Source organism: Emydura macquarii, unplaced genomic scaffold (genome assembly GCF_026122565.2).
Source record: "Emydura macquarii macquarii isolate MOO-44397 ecotype Brisbane River unplaced genomic scaffold, CSIRO-AGI_Emac_v2 contig_2768, whole genome shotgun sequence".
NCBI classification, from domain to species: domain Eukaryota; kingdom Metazoa; phylum Chordata; order Testudines; family Chelidae; genus Emydura; species Emydura macquarii.
Genome location: NW_027132905.1, coordinates 27,706,585 through 27,731,083, shown reverse-complemented (window position 1 = coordinate 27,731,083; position 24,499 = coordinate 27,706,585). Strand labels below are relative to the sequence as shown.

At 43.5% G+C, this 24,499-nt stretch overlaps 1 protein-coding gene across 1 annotated transcript in view; it reads left to right on the top strand.

The window, feature by feature from the left end:
- The window catches only part of ETF1 (eukaryotic translation termination factor 1), a 32,503-nt gene extending 8,438 nt beyond the window's left edge, over window positions 1-24,065 (top strand). Inside the window, exons 3-11 of the mRNA XM_067566763.1 lie at window positions 10,499-10,674; window positions 11,347-11,486; window positions 14,533-14,671; window positions 15,783-15,973; window positions 16,557-16,686; window positions 17,486-17,641; window positions 18,296-18,360; window positions 19,982-20,129; window positions 21,877-24,065. Coding sequence (XP_067422864.1) covers window positions 10,499-10,674; window positions 11,347-11,486; window positions 14,533-14,671; window positions 15,783-15,973; window positions 16,557-16,686; window positions 17,486-17,641; window positions 18,296-18,360; window positions 19,982-20,129; window positions 21,877-21,959 — 1,228 coding nt within the window. The 3' untranslated portion in view covers window positions 21,960-24,065. The remainder of the gene's footprint in view (window positions 1-10,498; window positions 10,675-11,346; window positions 11,487-14,532; window positions 14,672-15,782; window positions 15,974-16,556; window positions 16,687-17,485; window positions 17,642-18,295; window positions 18,361-19,981; window positions 20,130-21,876) is intronic.
- Window positions 24,066-24,499: the final 434 nt, after the last annotated feature.

The following is a 24,499-nucleotide window of genomic DNA, read 5'->3' as shown; positions in this document are numbered from 1 at the left end:
GTGGGGGCTTTCAGAGTGGCCCGCCACTCCCCTTGCTGTGAAAGGGAGCTGCTGCCTAAGGACCCAGGCAGAGCGCGTTGCCACGGGCTAAGAGACCAGTTCAGGCTCCTAGCTGCAGCCAAGGGGATGGGAGATCAGCGCTCACTTCCCCCTGGCTGTAGCAGGGGGCACGGCAAAGCGCTCTGCCTGTGTCCCTAGGTGCTGGAGCCAGAGGGATGGAAGCACTGATCTCCTGTCCCCTGGCAGTGGCTGCAGATGGGAGCCACTGCCCAGGGACCCAGGTGGAGCACACAGGGCTACAGGACACGTGTGGTTTCTCTGCTGCAGCCAGGACGTCAGTGAGGAGGGAGGCAGCCTCCTTGCTGAACTCCTTCCATCTGGCTGCAGCGGGGGAGAGGGGCTGCTGATGGACACTGGTTGCCCTTCAGGGTTGTAAAAATGATATCTGGATATTTGTGGCCCTTGAGCCAAAGAGGTTGGGAACCACTGACCTAGCCACTGCCCCTGGCTGTGCAGCTCCTTATTCAGATGTAATCCTTTGGACGTTAGGTGACAAACTACACACCCTGTGTTTGAGAGGTTGGTTTGAGTGGGAGATGGTGACCGAGAGAGAGATGAGCAAAGTTAAAGACAAGGATTAAAAATTCAGGGGAGGGAGATATAGAAGGCAACATATAGTAGGGAACAAAAGGCTTTAAGATGGTGAGGAGAAAGCAAAGGAAAAGATAATGTTAAGATGCGAAGGCAGAAAGGAAAGCAAATATAATGAAATGGGTGGGATGGGGGGAAAAGAAGCTGCATTTTAAAAAATGCAGTAGAAAGTTGACTGTGAACAGGACACAACTGTTCTTCCTCACGAGGACTTTTGGAGAGGAGTGTGGCAATGTGCATATTCACCATGGCTACTTTCCAAGCCCTCCTGGTATGTCTCTGGACCCAGCTTACCAATCTTCCCCATGTCCCTCTCTGGTCTTGGACCCTCTCCTGCAGTCCCCATCACAATCCATATTGAGGCTCTGGGTTGGGGAGCCGAATGTTACCTCATCTGTGTGTGGCCAGTGGAGTGCAGAAAGGAGATAAGGTAACACCCCTCTGCATAGTCTCACAGCATGTCTGCTTCCAAGCATTAAGCTTCGTTATCTCACTAACTGAAACCCGTCCCATGCACTGAACAGAGGAATCTGGAATTGTAATATGGTGTGTTAACATCCCCCCTCCGCCACCCCCCGGGCTATTCTTGCATCAGGGTTGTGGCAGTTCCACAATTAATAACTCCATATTTAAACTGAGAGCGAGGGATAAGGCCTAAATTGAGGTCCTCAGTATTACATACATTATCCATCAGGAATGCTATGTGGAATTTACCTTACTTAAAGGAAAATTAGTCTTTTGTCCTGGGTTGAGGGTCCCTCAGTCAAGTCTGGAGCAGTTCTGTGTTTCCTGTCTCTCCTGAAGGCTCATCTAAATCTGTTCCTTAATAGAGATGTTGCTTAGCTTGTTGGGAGTTCTTGGAATATTTACTGCTCTGCTAGATGAGAGAAGTGCATTAGAAGTCATATGCTTAAAGGTGATATTAACTATCAACCTTGAGGGGGAGCTTTAGACTCCCTAACTTAAGTTTCATATCAAATTCCTTTCTCATAATCAGCTTTTTGGAGTTTCTGATGTAAATCTCTCTGCCTTTGCATATAGTGCCCTGCTGTTCTGAGCTCTGCAGGAAGTAGAGTAATGACTGTTGTCCTGCTAATGAGATGTTGCAGGTTAGCAAGAGACACTTTCTCCTTGAGGAAAAGGTAGGGGATGAAACTGACAGTCAGCATATGTGCTTCACATCAGTTTCCCTTGTTCCTAATAAACTTGTCCTGCTAACAGATCCCTTCATGCTTCAACCTAAGAGGCACCTATGAAAATAGACTTCCTTACCTAATGGTTATGCCTCTGTTCTGTGTTTTAATTGGATTGTTAAACAACCACTTCAGTTGCAATGTATAAAGAGCACTTTATAAAACCTGATGTTGGCTTTAACCAGAGAGCCTTTCAAACGTGGGCTGTTGCCCCCAGGCTGAAGAGAGGGAAAAATGTATGTTATGAGAGCTGGCCCACTTTCGATAAGAGGGGATGTTGGCAGAAATCCTGCATAGGCTATGACCCTTTCATAGTAGCCAGACTACAGGTTACTCAGGAAGAGTGAAACTTACCCATTCATCACTACACTTCCCTTAGCTTATTTGGTCAAATATATTGTTAGTTACCCAGCTGTGCACCTAGCTGAAATCTTGAATTCTGGCTCTTGTGTTGTCCTTAGGCTTGGAGGTTAAATAAGCAAATGGCTGAGTGGCAGCCGTTCACTCCTGGAAGCTGTTTCTGTCTAAGGCAGCACTACACTCTTTTATAAATGAGAGGTTGTTTTTCGCAGTCTGTCCTGGAGCTGGATAAATAAATCCATGGGGTGGATGTCTGACACCCCAGTTCTAACCCATCTTCCAGCACAGCAACTTTCCTTGTGCCATGTTTTATCCAGGAGGAACCTGTGACTGTAAAGGATAGCTGGCTATTTGTGTACTGCCTTCCTTGCTGGCAATTCCAAAATGTGTTCCTTCAGGCTTTTTCTTTCCCCTGTTCTTAACTTTTCTATTGAGCTATTGTGCTCCAGGATACCTTTCTCTACGTCTTTCATAGCAGATGCATTGGTAGTCAGGGTAAAGAACTCTGGGGTGCATCTGATTGCCAAGCTCTGATGTCTCTGGGTTTGGTAACATTACACCACATGATGTGCAGGAAAGAGCTTGAAGAGAAGCATTTGGAGTGACCTGACTTGCATCTGACAAAGTGAGTTGCAGCCCACGAAGTAAGCCTCATAAGCCCATGAGTTGCTTATGCTCACAGAAATTTGTTAGTCTTTAAGGTGCTACAGGACTCTCGTTTAGGCTGCTCCAGTTTGCCAAAGGGTGGTGTGGGGACTCTACAGGGTAGGTGGGGCACTAACTGCACAGATCAGAAGCGCCTTTCAGGGCAAGGAATTCCATTTCCTTCAAGTTCCAGTTACCGCTCAGGGCCACCAGAGCTACAGTTAGAGAAGGAAAGGATCAGACTCTGGCCACCACAGTCCCAACCAGAGGTCCTTCTTTTTCACAGCTATTAGATACTAGATCCCTGACTTCCTTCCACCTAGTAACTGGTCCTTTCCTTGATAGTTGATCAAAGCTTTCCACATGATCCAAGGAAGATGCTGCTCAGAACACTAGCATCTCCTGCAGCCTTCCTTTGGTCAGACATTGTCCAGAACATGGGGTGGTGCTCTGCATCTCAGTGCACTTGAGAAACCCACACAAACAGCAGTGTATTGATGCAAGAGAACGTGGGGCTCTTACTGAATCTGTATCGAGAGGCGCAAAACATTTGCTACTTACAGTAAGTAAATGTTCCAGATGACCTGGGTTTGAGTTCAACCTCCATTTGGGACCTTACCAGTGGTTGCTAGAAACTTTCCCCGTCCAAACTGTCAGCTAATCTGTTGACTCTCCTTAGATATCTGTGAATTGTTTGCTGCTTAAAGGACATTTCAAGATTCGGATTACTTGAAATAGATCACACGGCATTTTACCTGTTCCTGATTGGCTGAGAGCACCTGAGGAAGGGCTGGTTCCGTTCAAAGCATTTTCACTTCCTTTCTTGGAGGTTGTGTTACTCTCGGACAGCAAATTGTATCAGTTCCTTGAAGACTGAGCCAGTGCATTATTGGGTGATTTTCAAAGTGATGCTGGTCTATCAAGCCCTGAATGACTTTGGGTAGTGGCTACTTGAGACCGCCTCTCCGTGTTTCTCTGGCAATGCTGGTGCTCATCTGGGAAATGCTTGCCCTATATGCATGATCCCCAGAGCATGACTTTCAGGGTACAATGTAGGCGCATAGCATTGTCAACCTACAATGTTAGGTGCAGAAAATAGACTGAACAGGATTGGGGCATTGCCTAGTTGAGGGTGACTATCTGTATTCAATAAAATGGTGCATGTGTATAAGATAGATTTAACAAGAAAACCAAGCCTAGCAGTGTTTTATTGTTTATGCAAAATCCACATTGAGGAACACCCATCCAGCACTCTGAGCATAGGAACGTAGAGGTAAAGTAAAAATCGGCCAAAGCAGCAGCAGCACCTTTTTCTCCCACCCTGCCATAAATCATTTGTTTCTGAGCCATGTGGTCCACACGCATTGTACTTTCCCACTAAAAACCAGTCCGATCCTTGCACACGCAGACTCTGCTTTGTGCTGGAAAGGTCCGTAAACTCAGGCTATTTCTGACCTTCAGGGAGGGCAGAGCATTCCAAATGAAAGGAGGCCTTACAAGGTTGCCAGTAGCTCCTTAGCAAGTGGGATCAAGCTCAGGGTCTCATGGCAGCTGTGGCAGTATGGAATGGCAGTCTCAAGTCAGTGAGTTTCTAGATTATATGTGTGCTGAATCCTGCTTTTTCTGAGACTTCAGGCCCCACTTATGTAGCATTTGTTGTTTTTGCTGTATTGGATTTGTGAATTTCATGGACACTTGTTGAGTCTCAGCCTGGAGGCCACTGGTACCTATTGATAATTCAGAAGTCTGGACTTCTGGATGAACGTATAGTAGTACTGACTGAAGCTTTCTGTGCATGGCTTCCATCAATCTCCCATTTGGCTATGGACACATGTCTCACTCAATAAGGCGTATGTATGTCAATTACATAACTTCAGTAGGTCTGGTAATGTATGGCAGTGGTGAGTCTTTCTGACCATTTCCTTGCCACCACATTAAACCTGAAGGGATTTTGCTTGATTTCTGTAATCACTTTTGGAGGGAGGAAAAAGTACATCCAGGAAGGTGACTCGTCTGATAGCAATGTATGGGGTTGATGGTTCCATAGAAAGTCTTCCAGCTACAATATGTAGCTAGGATCACGTATTTGTGTATCTTGTTTGTGATAGGCTCACTGTAGTCTCTTGCAGTTAAAGAAATAAGAGCACAGAGTAGGCCACAAAGCTCAGCACTAAATATTTGAGAACATAGTTCCCAGCTTTTACTATCTTCTACTATAGCAAGCCAACTCTGGACTTGACTGATAGTAGTAGTTATTGGAGAGACAAGGTGGGTGAGGTAATATCTTTTATTGGACCAGCTTCTTGTTGGTGAGAAAGACAAGCTTTGAGCTCCACAGGGCTCTTCTGTCAACTACTGACATTCCTTACATCTGCTGGTATCTGTTCATGGCACTTTGTATTAGAGTGAAACCTTCTGTTGTTGAATACGCTACTGCTCATCTGATCTTTCTGTGTATCTAACAAAGGTTCCCCCTGATACTTCAGTGTAGGCCACTAACTCCTATTTATATAGCAAGGCTGGTTATAAACAATTATAATCCTTACCAGCATCAGGTCAATAAGGCAGGCTAGAGTGAGCCTAGCTCCCCAAATTTACAGCTGTGATCGCCACTTGCTCTGCCTAGTGCTATGAAAGGTCCCAAGGTCAGAATCACCATTCCTGCGCATGACCTGTGCCATACCACGCTGCATTGGAGTCTGTGGGCAAGAGGTAGCCAGTTTGCTGAGGTGATGCTGTATAGGACACCGGGTGCGTGCCTTCAAGAGACAAAACTGACCAGCTTGGCTTATCTGTTGAAACTTGAAAGTGTGAAAACTTTAGCTCTTCTGACAAACTAATGCCTAGAAACCAAATCCCTTCTTAGCAAGATGGTCACCTCTAGTAGGAGACTCAAATGCCAATTGTAACAAATGTAACCTTTTACAGGTATGCTAGGCAGCTTGTTCCAATGCAATGGGCCACTTGCCTTATGAACGTTCATATAGTAGCTGTGCTTTTCCTTTAGTCTGATCTGGAAAAGACACAGAAATGAGCACAGCTTGGAGTTGCTGCTCTCTAGGCTGCAGATTCAGCCCAACCATACCAAACTAGTTGTCTAAAATGTCTGCTCTGGGAGTTCCACTGTTGCCTCACAAGAGAGCCCCAAAGGCATTTTTTTCTGGCCCTGCAGATTCTACAGCAGCCCCCATAGATAGCAATGAGATGTCTGAGGCACTTGGGGATACTCTGATTGGGAGGTTCTGACAGTACCCAGGGTACAATCTGGACTGATGAACAGCTCTGTTCCCTCAATTCTCCAACCTGTGGTGCCTTTTACACTGCTTTGCTGTGACAGCTACCACTCCCGGTCTGTGTGCACAGCCTCCAGCATGTAAATCACTCCCAGCTATACTGTATGAGTGCTATAGCTAGCCACTCTTTAATTATACTGCAGAGCAACACCAGCAAATTCCCAGTCCCAGACTTGTCCCCAGCAATGTGTGTCTTGTACTGCCAGCTCTCTCCTGGACAATACAAGTTCATAGAAAATCTGTCATTTTACTAATAAAAAATGATATGCATCAATTTGGTTATCCCAAATGGAGTTTCCCAAACCCTCCAGTGAAAGCATACTGATTTAGATAAAACAGTGAAACAAATTTATTAACTACAGAAAGATAGTTTAAGTGATTACAAGTGATGAGGCATACCGGTCAGAATTGGTTACAAGAAAATAAAAGTAAAATGCAATTAATGCCTAACTCAACAAGCTAAGTGAATTCAAAGCAAAGTCTTTCTCACCGCATATTCTCGCAGTTTTACTGGCTGAATTCCTGAGTTCCAATCCAGTGCTGCTTCCTTTGTTGTTCAGATGTTGTCGATGTCATGAATAGAGATGAAGGAAGAGACAGTTGAGGTGTTTGCTCTTCCGTTTGAGATGTTTTTTCTCCTCTTTGAGAATCATCTTTAGCTGAGGTTCAGGAGACAGTCTGTATGGACAGGAACCCCCTTATCTGACAGATGTGACTTCAGATTTACAGGAATAGCCTTGTCATGTAGCAGCATGATGAGTTAGATATGTAATCGCTCTGAGACAGGAAAGCTGCTTTCCTATGGTAAGCTATTGTTGATGCAGGTGAGTTCTGAGAACTTTATCATCAGAATCTTATTATCAGTGTAAGAGCCATAGCTCTTCAACCACCATGAGGCAGCTTTGAATATACGTTCCTTTGAGCTGGCGTCTTACTGGATTCCTAGTTTTCTAGGTTCACTTAGTATTAAGTTACAGAAGCTAACAGTCCTGTCTCTCAAAAGCATTTATGGATCCCAATTTGGGTAACTGACGCGACTTCAGAGCAAAGAAAATGATTGAACCCAGAACGTTAAGACATGGTGCATTTGGGTTGGCTATAGAACTTCCATGCCTTTTTTTGTTAAATGAAAAATAATTTGGTTCCTTTTACTCGCTTACCCAGTAGGTGGCAGCAGAGTGCGCAGCACAAACTGCTGAGTGGACCTGCATGGCTATGGTGTCTGGCAGAGATGACTCTGTGCACTGGAAAATGATATTTGACTAACTGAGCTGTCTACCTTTCCATGCCAGCTTCAAGCTCAGACAGTGCAGTGCCTTTCTAATGTCAAATCGTGAGCCTGCTATCTTGCCTGATTCTGTAGAAACAGGCTAATACTGAATGGCCTTGGCTGTGTAAATGGTGGTGAAGCATGTCAAATCGAAGAGAAGCACTAGCATGCTTTCAGATGAACCGGGGAGGCAGAATTCATTGAAGTGCTGGATATAAAGCAGAGCATTAAGGTTAATCAAACTCTGGCTTGAGCAGAGCAGTACAATGTGCATTCTCTCTTCTAGCTGACTTTGCTCTTGCATTGCTAACTACAGTGGCAGACCACAAGGATCTGTGAAGCTGGCTGTGCCATTGTGGCCAGGGATAGTGTGAAAAAGGGTTTTCAAACTGGGGGTTATGACCCCTTGGGGTCGTGAGGTTATCGGGGGGGGGGGTCATAAGATGTCAGCCCCCATGCATGCCAGTAAGAATGGCATGGGGTGGTCATCACTTTTCTTGGGGTGGGGCTTGTTGTCATAGCTTGAAATATTTTCAAAGGGGGTCCCAGAAAAAAATAAAAATTTGAGAACCCCTTGGAATATGGCCATGGGTGGTTATTGCAATGGGATTCCTTACAGCTATCTTCAGTGGTTTGGCACTGTACTGTAGTTTCCACTATACTCTTATCCATGGGTTATTGCCCAAACAGTCTGTCATGCCAGGCAAGTCTTCAAGATGTGGGCCTGCCTGATCTGCTTGCTGCCTAGCTTAAGTAGAGCTGTAAGGGAATGGCTGCAGGAACTATGCAAGCTGTGCCAGTGTGTGTATGTATCACTAACTTTAGGCAAAAGGTCTGAGTAGATATGATGGCATGTTCTTAAGATAGTGTGAAGTTCTAGGAGAGGGGGGGCTTCAGGAATATGGGTTGATGGGGAAAGAACAATGAAGTTGGCATTTGAATGGTGATCTCTGCCATTCACTGAAAAGAAGATGCATCCGTGATGGATGCTCTCAGACTTCAGAACTGACCAGGTCAGGAGGCACCTTTACGGAACCTCATAAGTGCTCTCTGTATTTTGTTCTGCATCAGCCTATGATCTCTTCCTATCAGTGTTCTCAGTGGAGGAGGTAGAGATAGACTTGTTTGAAATTTCTAGGGCCCTGCTGTTAGAAAGTGGCACACAATGCACATGGCAAAAAAACCCTTTCCCCCCGGTGAAGCAGGAATATTCTTAATTCATGCAACAAATAGTCTGCAACTAATTGTGTGATCTATAGAGATTTCTAGTCTCCAGGTATCTCAGGGTGCTTTCAGAGGAGATATCTGTAGCTGTTTTTCTGAAGGTAGCATTTGCTGAAGTGAACTCCCAACAAAGTCTCAGAGAGCCTTCATTCTCGTCACTTTCACTTAAAAAGGAACCAGCTGGGAGTGTTAGACCATTGTGTCTCAGGCAAGGTTCATGCCATTCAGGGAGGTAGCTAACGGCTTGAATCAAGTGGTATGAAGTATGCTGAGCTACTGTGACCTGGAAGTCAGAGCTGCACTTCTGTCGCGCACACTCCCTTTGGGGAATAACTTGCATGCAAATGACTCTTCACAGCTGTTTGATTACTGTGTGTGGAGGTTAGGGATATTTAAAACCAATTAGTCCTCTTTAAGGTTGGGGACCTTTTTGTTAAACTTACGCTGTTGTGTCAAACTTGGCCCAAAATGTAGGTCTCGTAAAACACTAAGAACACTTGTAAATTCAAAGGATGCCAGAAATTATGCTTTTTAAAACCTTCCCCTGGTGTGTTTGTAACTTCAAACTTCAGAAGACACTGCTAGTGCTTGAGAACCTGAAGAGAAAGCTGATGAGAGAGAGGCAAGCCTACTTTCACTCCCAGGTTGAGTTGCAAAAAACAATCTGGCTCTTAAACTGCTCTTGATTGGCGAAGTCAGTAGTAACACTAGTAGTAGTTAAAATAAAGGCATGTCCAAATTTTCTGACAGTCTGCTTCTTTAGAGGCTGCATGCATCTCCTATTCATCCCAGACAATCACTAATGGGTAAAAAGAACAGAGGGCGGGGGGCTCAAAAAAAGAAAAACAGCCCCCTGTACTTATTCAACCAGTGGTACTAACTCTCAGGATTTTGAATCTCATACTTGTATCTGTCTTCAAGCCCCAGCTCCTGGATTCCTGTGATTACATGAGAATTTTTTTCTTTTAAAAGTAAATTTCTAGCCCTTGTGGCTAGAGAAGTTCAAAGTAAACCACAGAGGGCTCAAACCAGAAGACAAATAAAAAGGAATCCCAATCCCACGCTTTAAAAAAAAAAAAGCTTTTTAAGCCAATCTGTGACTTTTTGGGGGTCTGTCTCATGAATTTCTAGAAAGCTTGAAGTTAGCAATGCTGAACTAGCTGACATGCTCTCACAGTCTAGTCACTGCATCACAATTGCATACTTTTGTTTAAAACTTGTCTCCTTCAAATGGCTTCCATGGTTGTGTGGGCTGGGAAGCGGCTTGTAATTACTCGGGAAGCTATTCTTTCTGGAGTCACTTTCAGTTTGGACTTTGGTATAAAAACTGAAATGGAAGGAGGTGCTGAAACCAACTTAGGATCTTCTTGCCCTGTAGTCTTTCACTCTCCATCTCCCTGTCCTATGAGAACAAATAGAACTTATTAAAAAATGACCCTGCAGTAAGAAATGTGGAAGTGACTTTTGTTTAGACAATTCTCATTTGACTTCCAATGTCCACAACCTTTAGCTGGAACATGAGCAGGTTGAAAAAGCATGCCTCTGTGAGATCTACATTCCTGACTGTACTTACTGGTAATGACTGACTCAAATGCTGATTTGCAGAGCACCAGTCTGCTAGTAGCATCACAGTCAGGGAGCCAAAATTCCTCTCTGAAAAACTTAGTCCTATTAGACAACAAGAGTGAGCAATGGAAGGAGAATGAGCATAGTGTGAGGTGCAGGGAGCATGTGGGAGGTGACGAGCCCATCTTGTAGGGTATTGTTCATACCAAAGAGATTGTGTTCTGGCCGCGCGCCCCCCCCCAGTAATATGGGCTGTCTTCATTTCTGTGGTTAAACCCATTTTTTTTCTTCCTCAGCAATGGCACCAGCATGATTTCGTTAATCATTCCTCCCAAAGACCAGATTTCACGAGTGGCAAAAATGTTAGCAGATGAGTTTGGTACCGCATCAAACATAAAGTCTCGAGTGAATCGCCTTTCAGTCCTGGGAGCCATTACATCTGTACAGCAAAGACTCAAACTCTATAACAAAGGTAACACCTGGCATGTGTGGAACTTGTGCTTGCTAAACATTTCCCCACTGTCCTTACTTGGATATTTGCTTGGGCTGTTACAGCAGGCTGGCGAAGGCAGATCCTAAGTTGCAGTTCAGTTCATGTTCTCTTGCTGCTTCTCATCATTCTTCTGCCACTTCACACTAGTATATTTTCCCACTGCCATCCAGATGTTTTAAGCAAGTCATCCTTGGGTGAGAGGCCTCCTCCAAACCACTGTTTTGAAACCCTAGCCCCTTCTGTAAACCTATGCAATTTCCAGCATGTTGGTAAAACACCCAGCACAGTGGGGCCCAGTCCTCATTTGAGGACCTCTGAGCGTAATGCATCGAGCTGCCAATCAGTAATTCTCCTGTTAGCAAGCTTACTGCTTTGAGCTAGTTCTAGATGTGCATTTGTGCAGTGCTCGCCATGTAGCTCTGATGAGAACACAGAAATTAGTTCTTCGGGTTTCTTGAAAGAACAAGTGAGGTGGGGGGTGCGCAATTCGGAAAGGGGGGAACTCCTGCAGTAAAATATGGGAAGTTTCAAATTAAATCCATGTGCCCTCAGATCTTGGAAATCCTGGTGTTCATTGTAAGTGATACTGAATGTAATCTCTGATTGATATCTAATGATTTAAAATTATGGTAATTCATGTGTCCTTTACAGTACCTCCAAATGGTCTGGTTGTTTACTGTGGAACAATTGTGACAGAAGAAGGAAAAGAAAAGAAAGTGAACATTGACTTTGAGCCTTTCAAACCAATCAATACATCGTTGTATTTGTGCGACAACAAATTCCATACGGAGGTAGGAGAGATCCTATGCCGCTCACAGGTCTTGCTGTAGCCAAAGCATGATGATGCATTTCAAACAGCTGTGGTAGGCTTACTAAATAATTCCTTTTGTACTTGTGTCCAGACTCCCCAGAGCAGCAGATCTTAATAGAGGAAACCAGCCCTCTTTGTGTAAATGTTGCGGGGCGGCTTATAACTGGCTAGTGTTCAGAAATGAATGATATTTGCTGATAGGCGTTTTGTCATGGAGAGATCCACAGTTCTCATGTCATCAGAAACTCTACTGTAGCTAAACGTAGTAGCCCAAGTGGATAACTTGGCTGAGTTTGTATAAGCCACAAATGCAGGCTTCTCTTTGGAGTTGGTGGCAGGCCTTCCCTAGTACCAGAGTGCTGTGACCTCATTCAGACCCATGCTTGAAGTGAGGCTTGCTAAAAAGAGTCAAGATATATCTGTGCTAACGTCACTAGTTCTCATGCACATCTTGCTGCCAAGCTTTCTTCACTCTTCTTGCTGCAGGAAATGGAGCAGCATGTTGGGTAAGGATTACCACATGTTTGGGGCCGTGCCATTCAGGTTTATTAATTCAAACCTTTATTTGAACCAAAAGCATGGCTTTGCATTTACTGTTACTATAAAAGCAACGAATGACAGATATACAGAAAAAGGTATTGATTGATTACCTTCTCCTGGGGCATAGGTGGGTCACAATGGATTTCTCCTTTGAAGGTCCCACTATGCCCTTACGCTTTAGCTTATTTATCCTTTCCACATTATCTGACCCATCCAATCAACATTAAGCATTTTCTTACATAACCCATACATATGTGCAGACTTCAGTTTACATCACTCTTGCTGTCCATGCTATTTTCATGTCTCTCTCCAAATTGGTTTACTTACTCTGATCATATCATTCAATGCAGAAACTTTCCTGTTTTTCACAATACAGGGAGGATTTGTCTGTAACTTTTGTTTTATTGTACTGATTAACTTCCTGATATCTATGGCCTTCAATTCAGTACAAAACATCACCTTGATCCTACATAGCTGCTGTAAGTGTGACTTAGACAAGTCTCTAGGATGAAATTTAGCAAGCAACACTCCTGTCAAGCAAAGACCAGGCCAAAGTCAGTTAGTTTACCATAAGTATTACCTTGGCCTATCCAAGCTCACTTGCTAAATGTGACTCATACTTATGACACTTCCAGCAAGCACCATTCTGTCATCTGACAGCAGAGGGTTAATTACTACCCATGCACCTACCCCACTGATCACGTGAAAGATTTAGGAGGGAAAGACGAGGAATACGAAGGCATGAGACATAGCAACTTTTCCAGCATACAATGTGGGGACCCTGAGATTTGGAGGTGGGGACAGTAGTCTACAATCTGTCAAAGACATTGGGGGCTCCAACAAAGTTAAAACCCTTTGCTTCAGTGGGCTCAACCTCTTCTAAAAAATGTAGAGGAAGCCCAGCAAATTACTTCTTAGCTGGCGTTGCACTGGTCAGCAAGAGCATGTCATTTACTTTGGAAAATTGTAATGGCTACAATCAGAAAGTGACACGATAATGGCACCTTGCTCCTTGGCTTGTCTGCTCCCTATCTCCACTGAGTATGTGCTCAGTTACAATTGTCCTAGCTCTGCTTGTGCTGCAGAATCAATATACCTATGAAAGAGCATGCTGTATTTTAGTCGGTAGTGCCAGTTAATTAAGCCCAGATGCCACACCTGCAATTCATTTTGGTGAGTAAAATGGAAGGTGCAACACTTGACTCCTCAGATCCCAGTTTGATGCTGGGATGCGGTATGTGGAACCTTTGTCCTGGCAAGCAGAAGTATGGTTTAAAAAGAAGGAATGAGACCCAGGCTGAAGCAATAGGCTTGAACACAAGCAACAGGCCTTTCCATTAGGCTCTATAACTAAAAGAGTAGAATCCATGCAGAGCAGTGATGAGGGGGAAATCACTGGCGACAATTTGATACTTAATTTAAAATAAAAGTGAATCAGGAACACACAAGGTTTAGTCACTTACATCTTATGGTATCTCCTGATTGGCAAGATTTCCTCAAGCTATTTTATTGCATGTATGAAATAAAAGTAACTTCCCAAAAGGGGGTATGAACTCTCACGTCCATGTCTAAGTATTGGATTTACGATGACTTTTTGTTACCTTGGCTGGAATGCTTCTCCTGGTCACACAATTTGCTTGGCTCTTTCCCAGTTAAATAGATTGCAATGTAATACACCGTAACTACTACCCATAAATTAATAACAATATTTATTTTGACTAAGGTCCTTCCATTAAACCTTTGTTTCCCTGATGTTTAGTCAAAAGCCACAGGCTTGATTGTGTAGATTTTGGATAAAGATGACTGATGCTTTTAGTTCCATCCATTTAGTCCAATAACCTACTCTGGCAGACATGCAGGCAGTTTAAGCCCCTTTGTAACAAGTTAACAGCAGCACTTCTCCAGCATTCAACAAGCTGTTGAGAACTTGTCAAATTAAATATTAATTTCAGGTACCAGTTACAAATTCTGAAACTATTGAATTAGGATTAGACTGTTTCTTGTCCAACTTCAATGCTAATCTTTGTTCACTGGCTACTTAAAATATTCCTCCCTGCTTTCCAGAAACTAGAAGTGGAAGCAGTTTTTGGAAAGAGGCAACTAAGTTTTAGTTGGTAACTTGGAGAGCTAATTTGGGTACACAGAGGTGTAACCCTTCTTCTGCTAAACCTGTTCCATTAAGCAATGGACAGTTGATCAGTGGCACTGCAAATGGGGAAAACTTGTGCCTGACTCAAAGCATCGGCATCTTACTCCAGCACTCAGCAGTACTGAGTATAAGACCATAACCAAGAATCAACAGTATTCTTGGGTATTTTTGTGTATTTCACCTTGACTGCTTCATGACCACCAAGCCATTGCTTCAGTGATCTGTACTGTACCTGGTGTTCTTCCTTAACAAACTGCTGCTCTGTTTAGTAATCAGACCAAAATGCTGACGTTGGTTGATAGTGTTTATTGCTAAGTGTGTTGTGTTCACATTTCAGGCTTTGACAGCGCTACTATCTGATGACAGCAAGTTTGGTTTTATCGTAATAGATGGTAGCGGCGCACTCTTCGGAACTCTTCAAGGAAACACAAGAGAAGTTCTGCACAAATTCACTGTGGATCTCCCAAAGAAGCATGGTAATGCAGCAGCAAAGATCTTAACTGCCTCCAGCAGAAAGGGAATGTGGAGGGAGGGAGTGGAGTATAAAGTACAGTTAGTGATGCTGAGGCGGTGTGTAATTCCACACTCAGGAAGAAATATCTAACTGACCTAGGCACTGAAATATTAAGAGGCAGGTAAATTTGAAAGGATGAAAAAATAGCGTCCAACTCTTGCAATCCATTTCACTGCCATCTTCTACTAGTTGCATGAACAGTGTTAGCAAATCAACATGCTACACAGCTAACCCGTATAAAAGGACACTTTCCAGTCAAATTTGACCCCAACTTGAGTGTTCACAATTGAGTTCTCTAAAACAAAGACCAACGACTCTTAAATGCCAGTGGAAAATGCCTTTGAATCTTGCCCTGAAAGTGTGTTCATCTCAGACTCTGATCTGTTGCATGCAAACAGGAGTGGAACTGACTAGGTCCCTTGTGCTGTCAAAGCAACAAGAAGTGCCAAAAGGTTAATGGCACAGAGTTAAGTGAATTATACTTTAAAATGTTCTGTTCAGTCTGGTGTCTGATTCATTTTGTATCTAAATATGAAAGAATGAATCACTTAACCAGCAGTTGCCTAGTCTTAGTTAACTATCTGTTTCATCTAATTTTGCCTCAGCCCTATCCACATTAAGGATGTTTGCCCCAGTGTAGCTAAACCCTTGCAGACCCCTATTGCAGAAGCACCCTACTTGTGTGTATCAAGGCTTAAGTTACTACAGCATAGTCTGGTGATGTACCAAAGTAAATTGCATTGATGTAAGCCACACGTGTCCAGGAAGAGTTTGGGGGGGAAACTATGAATTCAGTTACACTACTGCAAACTTCCTTAATGCAGACAGATCTTTAGCCATTCTTCAATGTTTCAAACTTCCATGTGGAAGATGTGTATAAAGTCACCTGATGGGTGGGTCCTTTCTGTTCACTCTTTGATGTTTTAACCGAATGTCCTTGTCTCTACTTTTAGTAGAGTAATTTGCGTCATCTCTTGGGTTCAATTACTCTAAACCCAGTTGGGGCCACATGCCAACAGATTCTGGGGAAGTAGACCTCAGAAAGGCTACATCGCATCTGTTTTCTCTTAAAGGTAGAGGAGGTCAGTCTGCCTTGCGTTTTGCTCGTTTGAGAATGGAAAAGCGACACAACTACGTAAGGAAGGTAGCGGAGACAGCTGTGCAGCTGTTCATTTCTGGTGATAAGGTGAATGTGGCTGGTCTCGTTTTAGCTGGATCAGCTGACTTCAAAACTGAACTAAGTCAGTCTGACATGTTTGACCAGGTAAGCTAAAATGGACCTCTTGTGCTCAATGAAACATATAGCCTGTCTGCATTAGGACTGTGACTATTCCAGGTAACCACATGGTTCTAGTGGTTGCAGTGGCCCATGGCTGACACATACTCTTCAGAAGAAATCTAATTAAAGTATCTTAATTTAAGAATGTAATTAAAATGTAAAACTGTGGTATTCCAGTGGGGGCTCCTTTTCCTGAAAGGGAGCTGTATCCCAGCGACCTGTAAGGAGCTAGGATTTCATTTACTTAGTAATGGAGAGTACCTGGTAGGATGCCTGTCCTTTCTGGCTGAAATGGAATTATGTTCTTTCATTGTGTTCCAGAGTGAAAAGCAGAGGCTTTAGTAGGATTAAACTCTTCTAAATTTGATCTGTCTGGCCCTGCAGTCTTAAAGTTTTATTTACACATTAAATGTTCAGCACTCTGTTTTGTGTCACTTGCAGCACAGGTTCTGATGTCAAATTTCCAGTGTGGCTTTTGTCAGGCATTTTTATTCTGATGGCTTTATGAAGTGGCTTTATTTCAATGCTGCTCAATAGGTCAGCTGACACTGATTTCCTTTTTGTGTAGCGGTTGCAGTCCAAAGTGTTGAAACTAGTTGATATCTCGTATGGTGGAGAAAATGGATTCAATCAAGCAATTGAGTTGTCCACCGAAGTCCTCTCCAACGTGAAATTCATTCAAGAGAAGAAACTAATAGGTATGAATAGATCTACATAACTAGCCTCTCGTGAGTTGGATATCCATCCATGTTCTGCTCTACTAGTCATTCTAGTGCTGCTATTGGATTCAGTGCACTAGCTCAGTCCTAACCTGAAAGGTTGGGCAGAAGGGAATGTCACTGACACCCTCCATCCTCCAAGCACCACCTCAAATGGGTGTTTAACAATAGAAATTAATCCCCCTTTCCTACCAGTTTGCCTCCATTTTGATCTTTCTATCCATTCCATCCTATTCTTCAGTTTTTCATCAGGGCCAGCTTTTAGTTTCAGGCCTCCCAGTGCAGTCAGGGAAAACCCCTCCTCTGATCTCTCCCATCTTCAAGAAAATGAGGATTAGGCTTTTGATTTTCTTTAAAAATACCAACAGAAATGATCCTGTCATCACACTGGTGAGCAGACACTTCGCCAGTAGGAAAGCTTAGTAAGACCCACTTGGGGAGACAGTAACAGCAGCTGCCTGACGCTGAAGGGGAGTAAAGTTTAGTGCCTGCTTGTGGCTGGGTGTCAAAGGTTAGCCTCTGTCTTGCTTCAGAGTGCTGCTGATAGAGCTGACTAGCTGGCACTGAGACTTCTGAACTAAGTGCCCGGAGTGACGTCTTGCCAGCTCCCTTGCTGGTGGTGGTTTGTTAATTCTGTCTGACATACTAGTGACTGGCCCTGTATAGCCAGGCACAGAACTGTCCTGTTTTGTCGTAGCTTTTCTTCAAACTCGGTGTAGTAAAATAATTTGACGTGATCTGTGTTCACGACTGTTTCTCTGGTGTCTCCTGAATGCAGGCCGATACTTCGATGAAATCAGTCAGGACACAGGGAAGTACTGCTTTGGCGTTGAAGATACACTAAAAGCTTTGGAAATGGGAGCGGTAGAGATACTGATAGTTTATGAAAATCTGGATATAATGAGATACGTTCTCCATTGCCAAGGCACGGAAGGTATGTAGTACTTCAAAGGAGAAAGAAAAGAGCCTCGAGGGGATTAGCTGGTCCATGTTCCTTGAGAGAACTCTGCTGTTAGGCAGGAACCTGTGCTTTAAAACCTCCCCTTTATGATTTTTATGAAAAACTCCTTAGAGAGTCGCTAGCTTGTCACTTCCTCCCCAAATCAGCAGACCGGGGAGGTGGGGAGGGGATGCTAAAAAGAAGCAGACCTTGAAAATTCAGCTTCATGAAATAGTGTTAATCTGTGCGTTGTGATTGTATTTACACTTGCATAATACAGCGGGAGATTGACTTGACCCAATGGCATCTAGACACCTGCCCATTTCCTTTCTTCCCTCATACTCTCCTCCCCCTTTCCCCTATACATACCTCCATCCTTTTGTCCAGATGCAAAATTCCCCTCCTGGCCCAGCATGGGCATTACACGCCCAAGGACCTTTTCTGACTTTGCACCTCATGTGCTCAGTGCCTCCATGTGTAGCCTTGCGCTATGTGCTTTGCAGAGCGCAGGCTTCCCTGAAAGGAAGGGATTAAGGTGGGAGACCTTTGAGATCCCTGTGTTGCAGGGTGTTCCTCGCTGCACCCAGATTCCAGCCTACTTGCAGTGGCATCCAATCTCTAACACTGGTTTTTTTTTTTTTCTCTCAGAGGAGAAGATTCTGTATTTGACACCAGAACAAGAGAAAGATAAATCCCACTTCACAGACAAAGAGGTATTTCAGTTCCTGGCCGTCTTGTACGTTCAGAAGGGATGATTATGCTGTACTGGTGCAAGGCTTGGATTGAATCTAACTGCGCTTAATGCTCCATACTTAGCTAATGTGCCAACATGTCAACACCAGATGATGTCCCCTGGCTTCTTTACAAAGTCTAATTCGATGGGCTGCTCTGCAGTCTTTCCTATTCATCTTGAATGTTGTTCCATATTCTGACGTGGTTGGTTTTTTCCTAATTGATTCCCTTGCTGCTCCTTGTTCATTCTGAGGTCAAATTAGCTTGGAAGATGAAGTACAAGGGTCTAGGTGAGCACAACTGAACCTAGCACTTCTACTTGATCACCTATTCTTTTGGTCCATTCATCACCACCCCACACTTTGTGCAGCAGTCGACACCAGTGTAAAGTGGGTGTGAAACCTCACCATTCTGAGTGGGTAGCATTTGGAACCCACGCTGCACTGCTTTAAATGACAGCACAAGATGCAGGGCAATGGAAAAATCTGTCTCTAGATATACTAGGAGTTGATGGGCAACTATCCACCATAGTGTGTGCATTTGGGATTGCCTGCCTATCCTGAATTAGAGAAACTTAAGTACTCTTCCATATTACTTTCCCCTTTCCTTTACTTGCCATACAAGTCAGGCAGGACCCTGTCCCCTCTGAAAAGAATAGTGACCCCTTGGTAGATAGCACTGAGAAGACACTGAACAGCTGCAGTTTGACTGTATGGCTAGTGCAGCCATTTCCATCTTGCTTTGTTCTGCTGTCATGACTACCAGTTTTTAGAGTGCATGTGGAAGGCCCTGATGGTAATGGTGGCACAAGGTTATCCGCTGTGGTGAGAGAGGTCAATGGACAGACATATTCTGCCTTTCTTCCCTTTAAATCGCTGACTCCTCTGCCTTACTGCTCACGTATGACACTATTTGCTCAAGGCACAAGAAATGAAGAGTGTTCCTGGGATGTTTGGAGGATGTCTGATTAAAATGTTTATCTTGTCAACTTTTGCAAGAGGCCATGGCTGAAGAGGGCCACGTTCATCCCATCACCTCAGATTCCCTCCCCTGCACTCACTTGCGAGTGTAGAAATTTAAAAGTAGACAAGACCTTGCAGAACTTACCATTTCTGAGCTCTGACGAGCATGTTCAGCACCAGAGCATCTCTTCAGTCCTGTGCTTCTAGAACTTGAAACCAGGGGAGCCCAGGCTCTGTTAGCCACCAACGATGCTTTGGTCTAACAAAATGAATGTGAATTGGGAAGAAAGTGCCCCCTCAGTAGATGACATAACTGAAGTCAAAGAAACATCACTTAGGCCTTGTCTGCTATAGTGGCGCAGCCACAGTGCTGTGGCTATGCTACTGTAGTGCCCATTATGTAGATGCTTCCTAGAGCAAGGGGGGTTTTCTGTCGCTGTAGGAACTCCACCTCTTAGAGTGATGGTAGCTAGGGTGACGGAAGCATTCTTCTGTCAACATAGCTGGGTCTACACCACAGGTTAGATCAGCATAGCTATGGCACCCAAGGGTGGGATCTTTCACGCTCCTGAGCATCATAGCTGTCGCCATAACTTTTGAGCATAGACCAGGCCTTACTTTTTTTTTTCTTTGTCTGTAGACCGGCCAGGAACACGAACTGATAGAAAGTATGCCCCTTCTGGAATGGTTTGCTAACAACTACAAGAAATTTGGAGCAACGTTGGAAATTGTTACAGACAAGTCACAGGAAGGATCCCAGTTTGTGAAAGGATTTGGAGGAATTGGAGGTAAATTGCAAGAGGAAAAATGTAGGCTAAGTAGAAAACATTGATCATATGTAACCTGCTGTTAATCTGGTTCTGACACCAGAATAGGGGAGAGGCTACATTCCCATCGTATCATGTTTCTCTCTGCTCAGTGACTGTCTTTAATTTATCTATATAGCTAGTGCCCCATTCAATGAAACAACTTTGCATACGCTACATCATATAGCAGTGTATCTCAAATGGTGCCCATGGACATCTGGTGGTCCACAGGGCGCATTTCAGTTCTCAGTGGAGAAGTGGCTGGTCACGTAATGCTGGCTTCCCTTGTATCCAACTGCAAAAATTCGTTAAGACAGCTGAAAATACATTCCTACCCTCAGTCTAAGCAGCTGCTATAGTTGCATGAGGCTGTTATACCCTCATGAATGGGAAAGAAGGTGTCTGTGACAATAGAGAGGTTTTCAGAGGCACAGTTGCATTTGGGTATCTGCTGCTTTTTCCTTTGAATATATGTCCCATATCCATCTTCCCAGTTTTCAAGGCAGGTTTTCTCTCTAGGCAAGTTTGGAGTGCTATAGCAGTCCAAGAGCTCTTAGAAGCCTGATGAGCCTAAAGCCTTAACTGTCTGGTGAGATTTTTTTGCCCACTGATTGCTGTGCTCCAGTGCCCATAGTCCTAGAAGGATGGAGTTCATGATTGCTCACGTAAGCAAACATTGGTAGGGATCAAGGCCTTCCAGAGCACTACAGGAGAGAACTGCTAAATGTCAAATAGAACTCTTACATGTGGTCTCTGCTCATGCTCCCCAGTGTCAGGCCCTTGTTGGGGGAAATGGAGATGAATTTAGAACTGATGGGTGATTCTCAGAGGAGGGCCTAATCTAAACGATTTTGTACTGTGATAACTGTCGTGGTAATTCCTTTTATAGATAGTTACACCTGTATATCCCACCTCATGGACCCAACTATACCAGCACAAAGGTTCCTTACACCTGTATAGCTTATTTCCCTTTCTGTATGGGACTAAACTACACCAGTATGACTACATCCACACTAAGGGGTTGTACTGCTTCAGCTATACTGGTGCAATTTGGCTGTGTAGACCCTGTCCTTTAGCTGCAGAATACATAGGTGTCACTTCCATGCTAGGCTCCCTACCCAATACAGTCTGCCTCAGCCCTATTCTGGGCACTGGGAGAGGATGGTAGTGGGAGGAGGAGAGGAGATCAGTCTCCCTAGCCAATACAATCATTGGCACTCTGGAAACTACCAGTAGTGGTGCTAAGTGGAGCAGGCTTTGACTGTGGTGTCTGCCCAGCTTGGGACTGGGACTGCCAAGTCACTTCACGCTGCCAGATCACTGCTGACTAGTCCTATGACTTTCAATTACTTGGTCTCGAACTGTACTTACAACGAAAGTCAATCTGCTCTTGCTGCTTCTCTGTACCTAGAGTTCTGTTCCTGGAAGTCTAGTGACTTGGAAGCACATGAAATATTTGGAAAATATAAGAATTTAAAACTTCTATAGCATCTTTATTCTGGATGGCTACCTTCCATGGGGAATTCCACACAGATGAAATATTAGACTCTGCCATTAAAAATCATGGTCTCTATCCTCCATGTTGCAAGTCAAGGTTTGAGGTGATGTCATGGCTGACTAGCACATACGTTAAATAAGTCCCATGGTGTATTTGAAAATATTTTGTACTAAGCCCTTTCCAGCACACTGAATTAGGAAGAATTTAAAAGGTATGTCTTGTTTTTACTAGGTATCTTGCGGTACCGAGTGGATTTCCAGGGAATGGAATACCAAGGAGGAGATGACGAATTTTTTGACCTTGATGACTACTAGGTAGTCGACTTGGGTCTGGCAAAACGTGCCTCACCCCTCCAGCATCCAACCCAAGGAGCAAATGGTGGAAAACACAAAAGATCCCTGCCTTAGAATTGGAACATTTCCAGAACTTGATCCATAAGCATTGGATTTAAAAAAACAAAACCCTACACTTTGATTTGTCATAGTGTCAGTACAGCAGCAAACTACTAAGTTCCTATATGCCACTTTGGACTAATTTAAAAGAATCCCAGTTTTTACTCTTACTCGATGGTGAAATTGGTTGCTCTTGTATTTTATGAAAATGATTTTTTTAACCGTCATGATACATTAACTGCTGTAAACCTTCTTCCTTCAAAAATTAATAGAAGTAAGATCATACTGGTTTGTTTCTTTTATTTTGATTGGAGAAAATCAATTTACTGCATTTTGCAGTGACATGACCCATTTACATGGCATTGTCAGCTTAGACTGCAGAAGAAGAAATGGAGTGAGATATTGGAGCCACTGTTTCTCTGTTTAATATTGGAAGAATAAGAGAAAAGGCTCTCTTTCAGAGTGCCAGCTTAAGAGGTATGGCTGGCAAATTCAGATAGCTTGGGGAGCTGGATTGACAAGCCAAACTATCTTACCTTAATACATTTTGCAAAAGCACTACTTGTACAAATTAGGAAGCGTGCTTCATTGATTGCAATGGAAATGCTGCCAGAGTCTTAGCAGGCTTAATTTGGGATTTGAGTGGTGTGGCCTTCGCTCTTCAGTCTTGACAGAAATAAACATGTGATTTAAGGGAAGTAAGGTGGGTAACCCTTTTGTATGGTTGGTTCTGTGTCTTGGTAAGAGTTTATTTTTGCTATAGGACTGCATAAAATGTCCTTGATTATGTGAATTTGATTGTTGGTGAACCCATAAATGCTTTAAATAGAAGCAGGTATTTCACAGGAGCAACTAACAAGATGTGACTGTGATTAAACCCTTGGCACTGGTGGATTTGGAAAATTTGATGCTACTGTTGAACACTAACGTACTCCCCTGGGAAAACCCAGCTCCCCAGCACCAAGGACTTCATAATGGATCAGCAGGTGGTCATGTAAATCTGACGCTGAACTCTAGTCTACCCTTAGAAGTGGGTTCAAACTTCTGATTATACCCAGACTCTCAAGCAATGTCTTTGTAATGCCTGCTAAATAGAATGCATTTCGAAACTGTAGAAATGGTTGTTTATCTAGAGCCAAAGGTTAAAGTCAGCATTGGCACGAGACATAATGCACAGAGCTGACCTTTCTGTTCTCTTGGGATAGTGGGTTTTCTGATGAGTACTCTGACATTTTAGTGCCTAACTGCTGTCCTTCACTGATTCTTCCTCAGTCACTCTTAGCATGTTGGTGGAAAGCAGCTTCTTGTTCCCAAGTGGCATACTTGCATATCGTTCCAATAATCCTGTTTCACTTGAATGGAGGGGGTGTTTGTCTTAAAACATAAAGCTTCTGACTGTCACACTGTACTCCTAGAGGTCCAAAATGACTTTCTCTCAATGTGAGCAATATAACTTGTACTGCTATTTTATAACCCAGCAAACAGTGTTTGCCATTGTCTACAACGGATGTTCCCATCCAAGCTGGAGTCTCCTATGAAAGTTTGCAGTTGGGTCTGCTATAGATTTGCACAAAACCCAAGCGCAAGTGAGTTTGTGGTCTTCGAAGCAGTATGTTTGGATTTTGCCATTGTAAATGGGTCTAATGTGACATGACAAGACCAGAAAAATTGGATGTAAATTTACATTTTTGAATATACTGCTTGTTGTTTCACATGATACATTTAGGGTCTGCAGCTCCTTTTTGTAGTTTTTATTTTTACTATTTAAGTTTGGAAATGATGCCAAATTTTTGTATTTCTTTAATCAATGTGTTCTCTTCAGTGATATATATTGCATTATATATTGATGTGTATATCAATATATACTGATATGTATTACACTTACACATACAAACACATTAAAAGGGGGGTAAAAAATCCTAGCCTTCGCATACTATATAGCCTCTGCAGAGAGATCCCAAGCAGTGATATCTTGGTGTTGTGATGTACAGAAATGGAGAAGAGTATTAAACCATATTTAAGAATATAGCATGGACTCTTGATTTTTCTTTTAGTACAGTAATTACTCTTACATGTGGTGGTGTTGCTTTATTGGCCTCATGAACTCTCCGCGGAGGCCACCTAGTCAAACAACCTCTTATTTAAGTTCTCAAACCTAAATATAGAGCATCTTGTTTCTATTTAGCACAAAAGCCTCCCCAGCTGGCAGCCCCCGGTGCACAGTCTTTGTGTAGCTCCCTAACGTTGAGCTGAAACGTAGAACATTAGAAACATGAAAGGGAAAACCAAATTCAAGCACTCTGAAACTGAGAAATGCCGTTTTTAAAGGTTAGCTACTTGTCTACTGAGCTGGGCGTGGCAAGTGTTGGGCAATGCCTGGGACAACTGCAGAACAGTGGGTGGTCATCTTGTTGGAAGAGATGTAGAAATCATGTTCCTAACAGCCTTGTATCAAAGTGAAC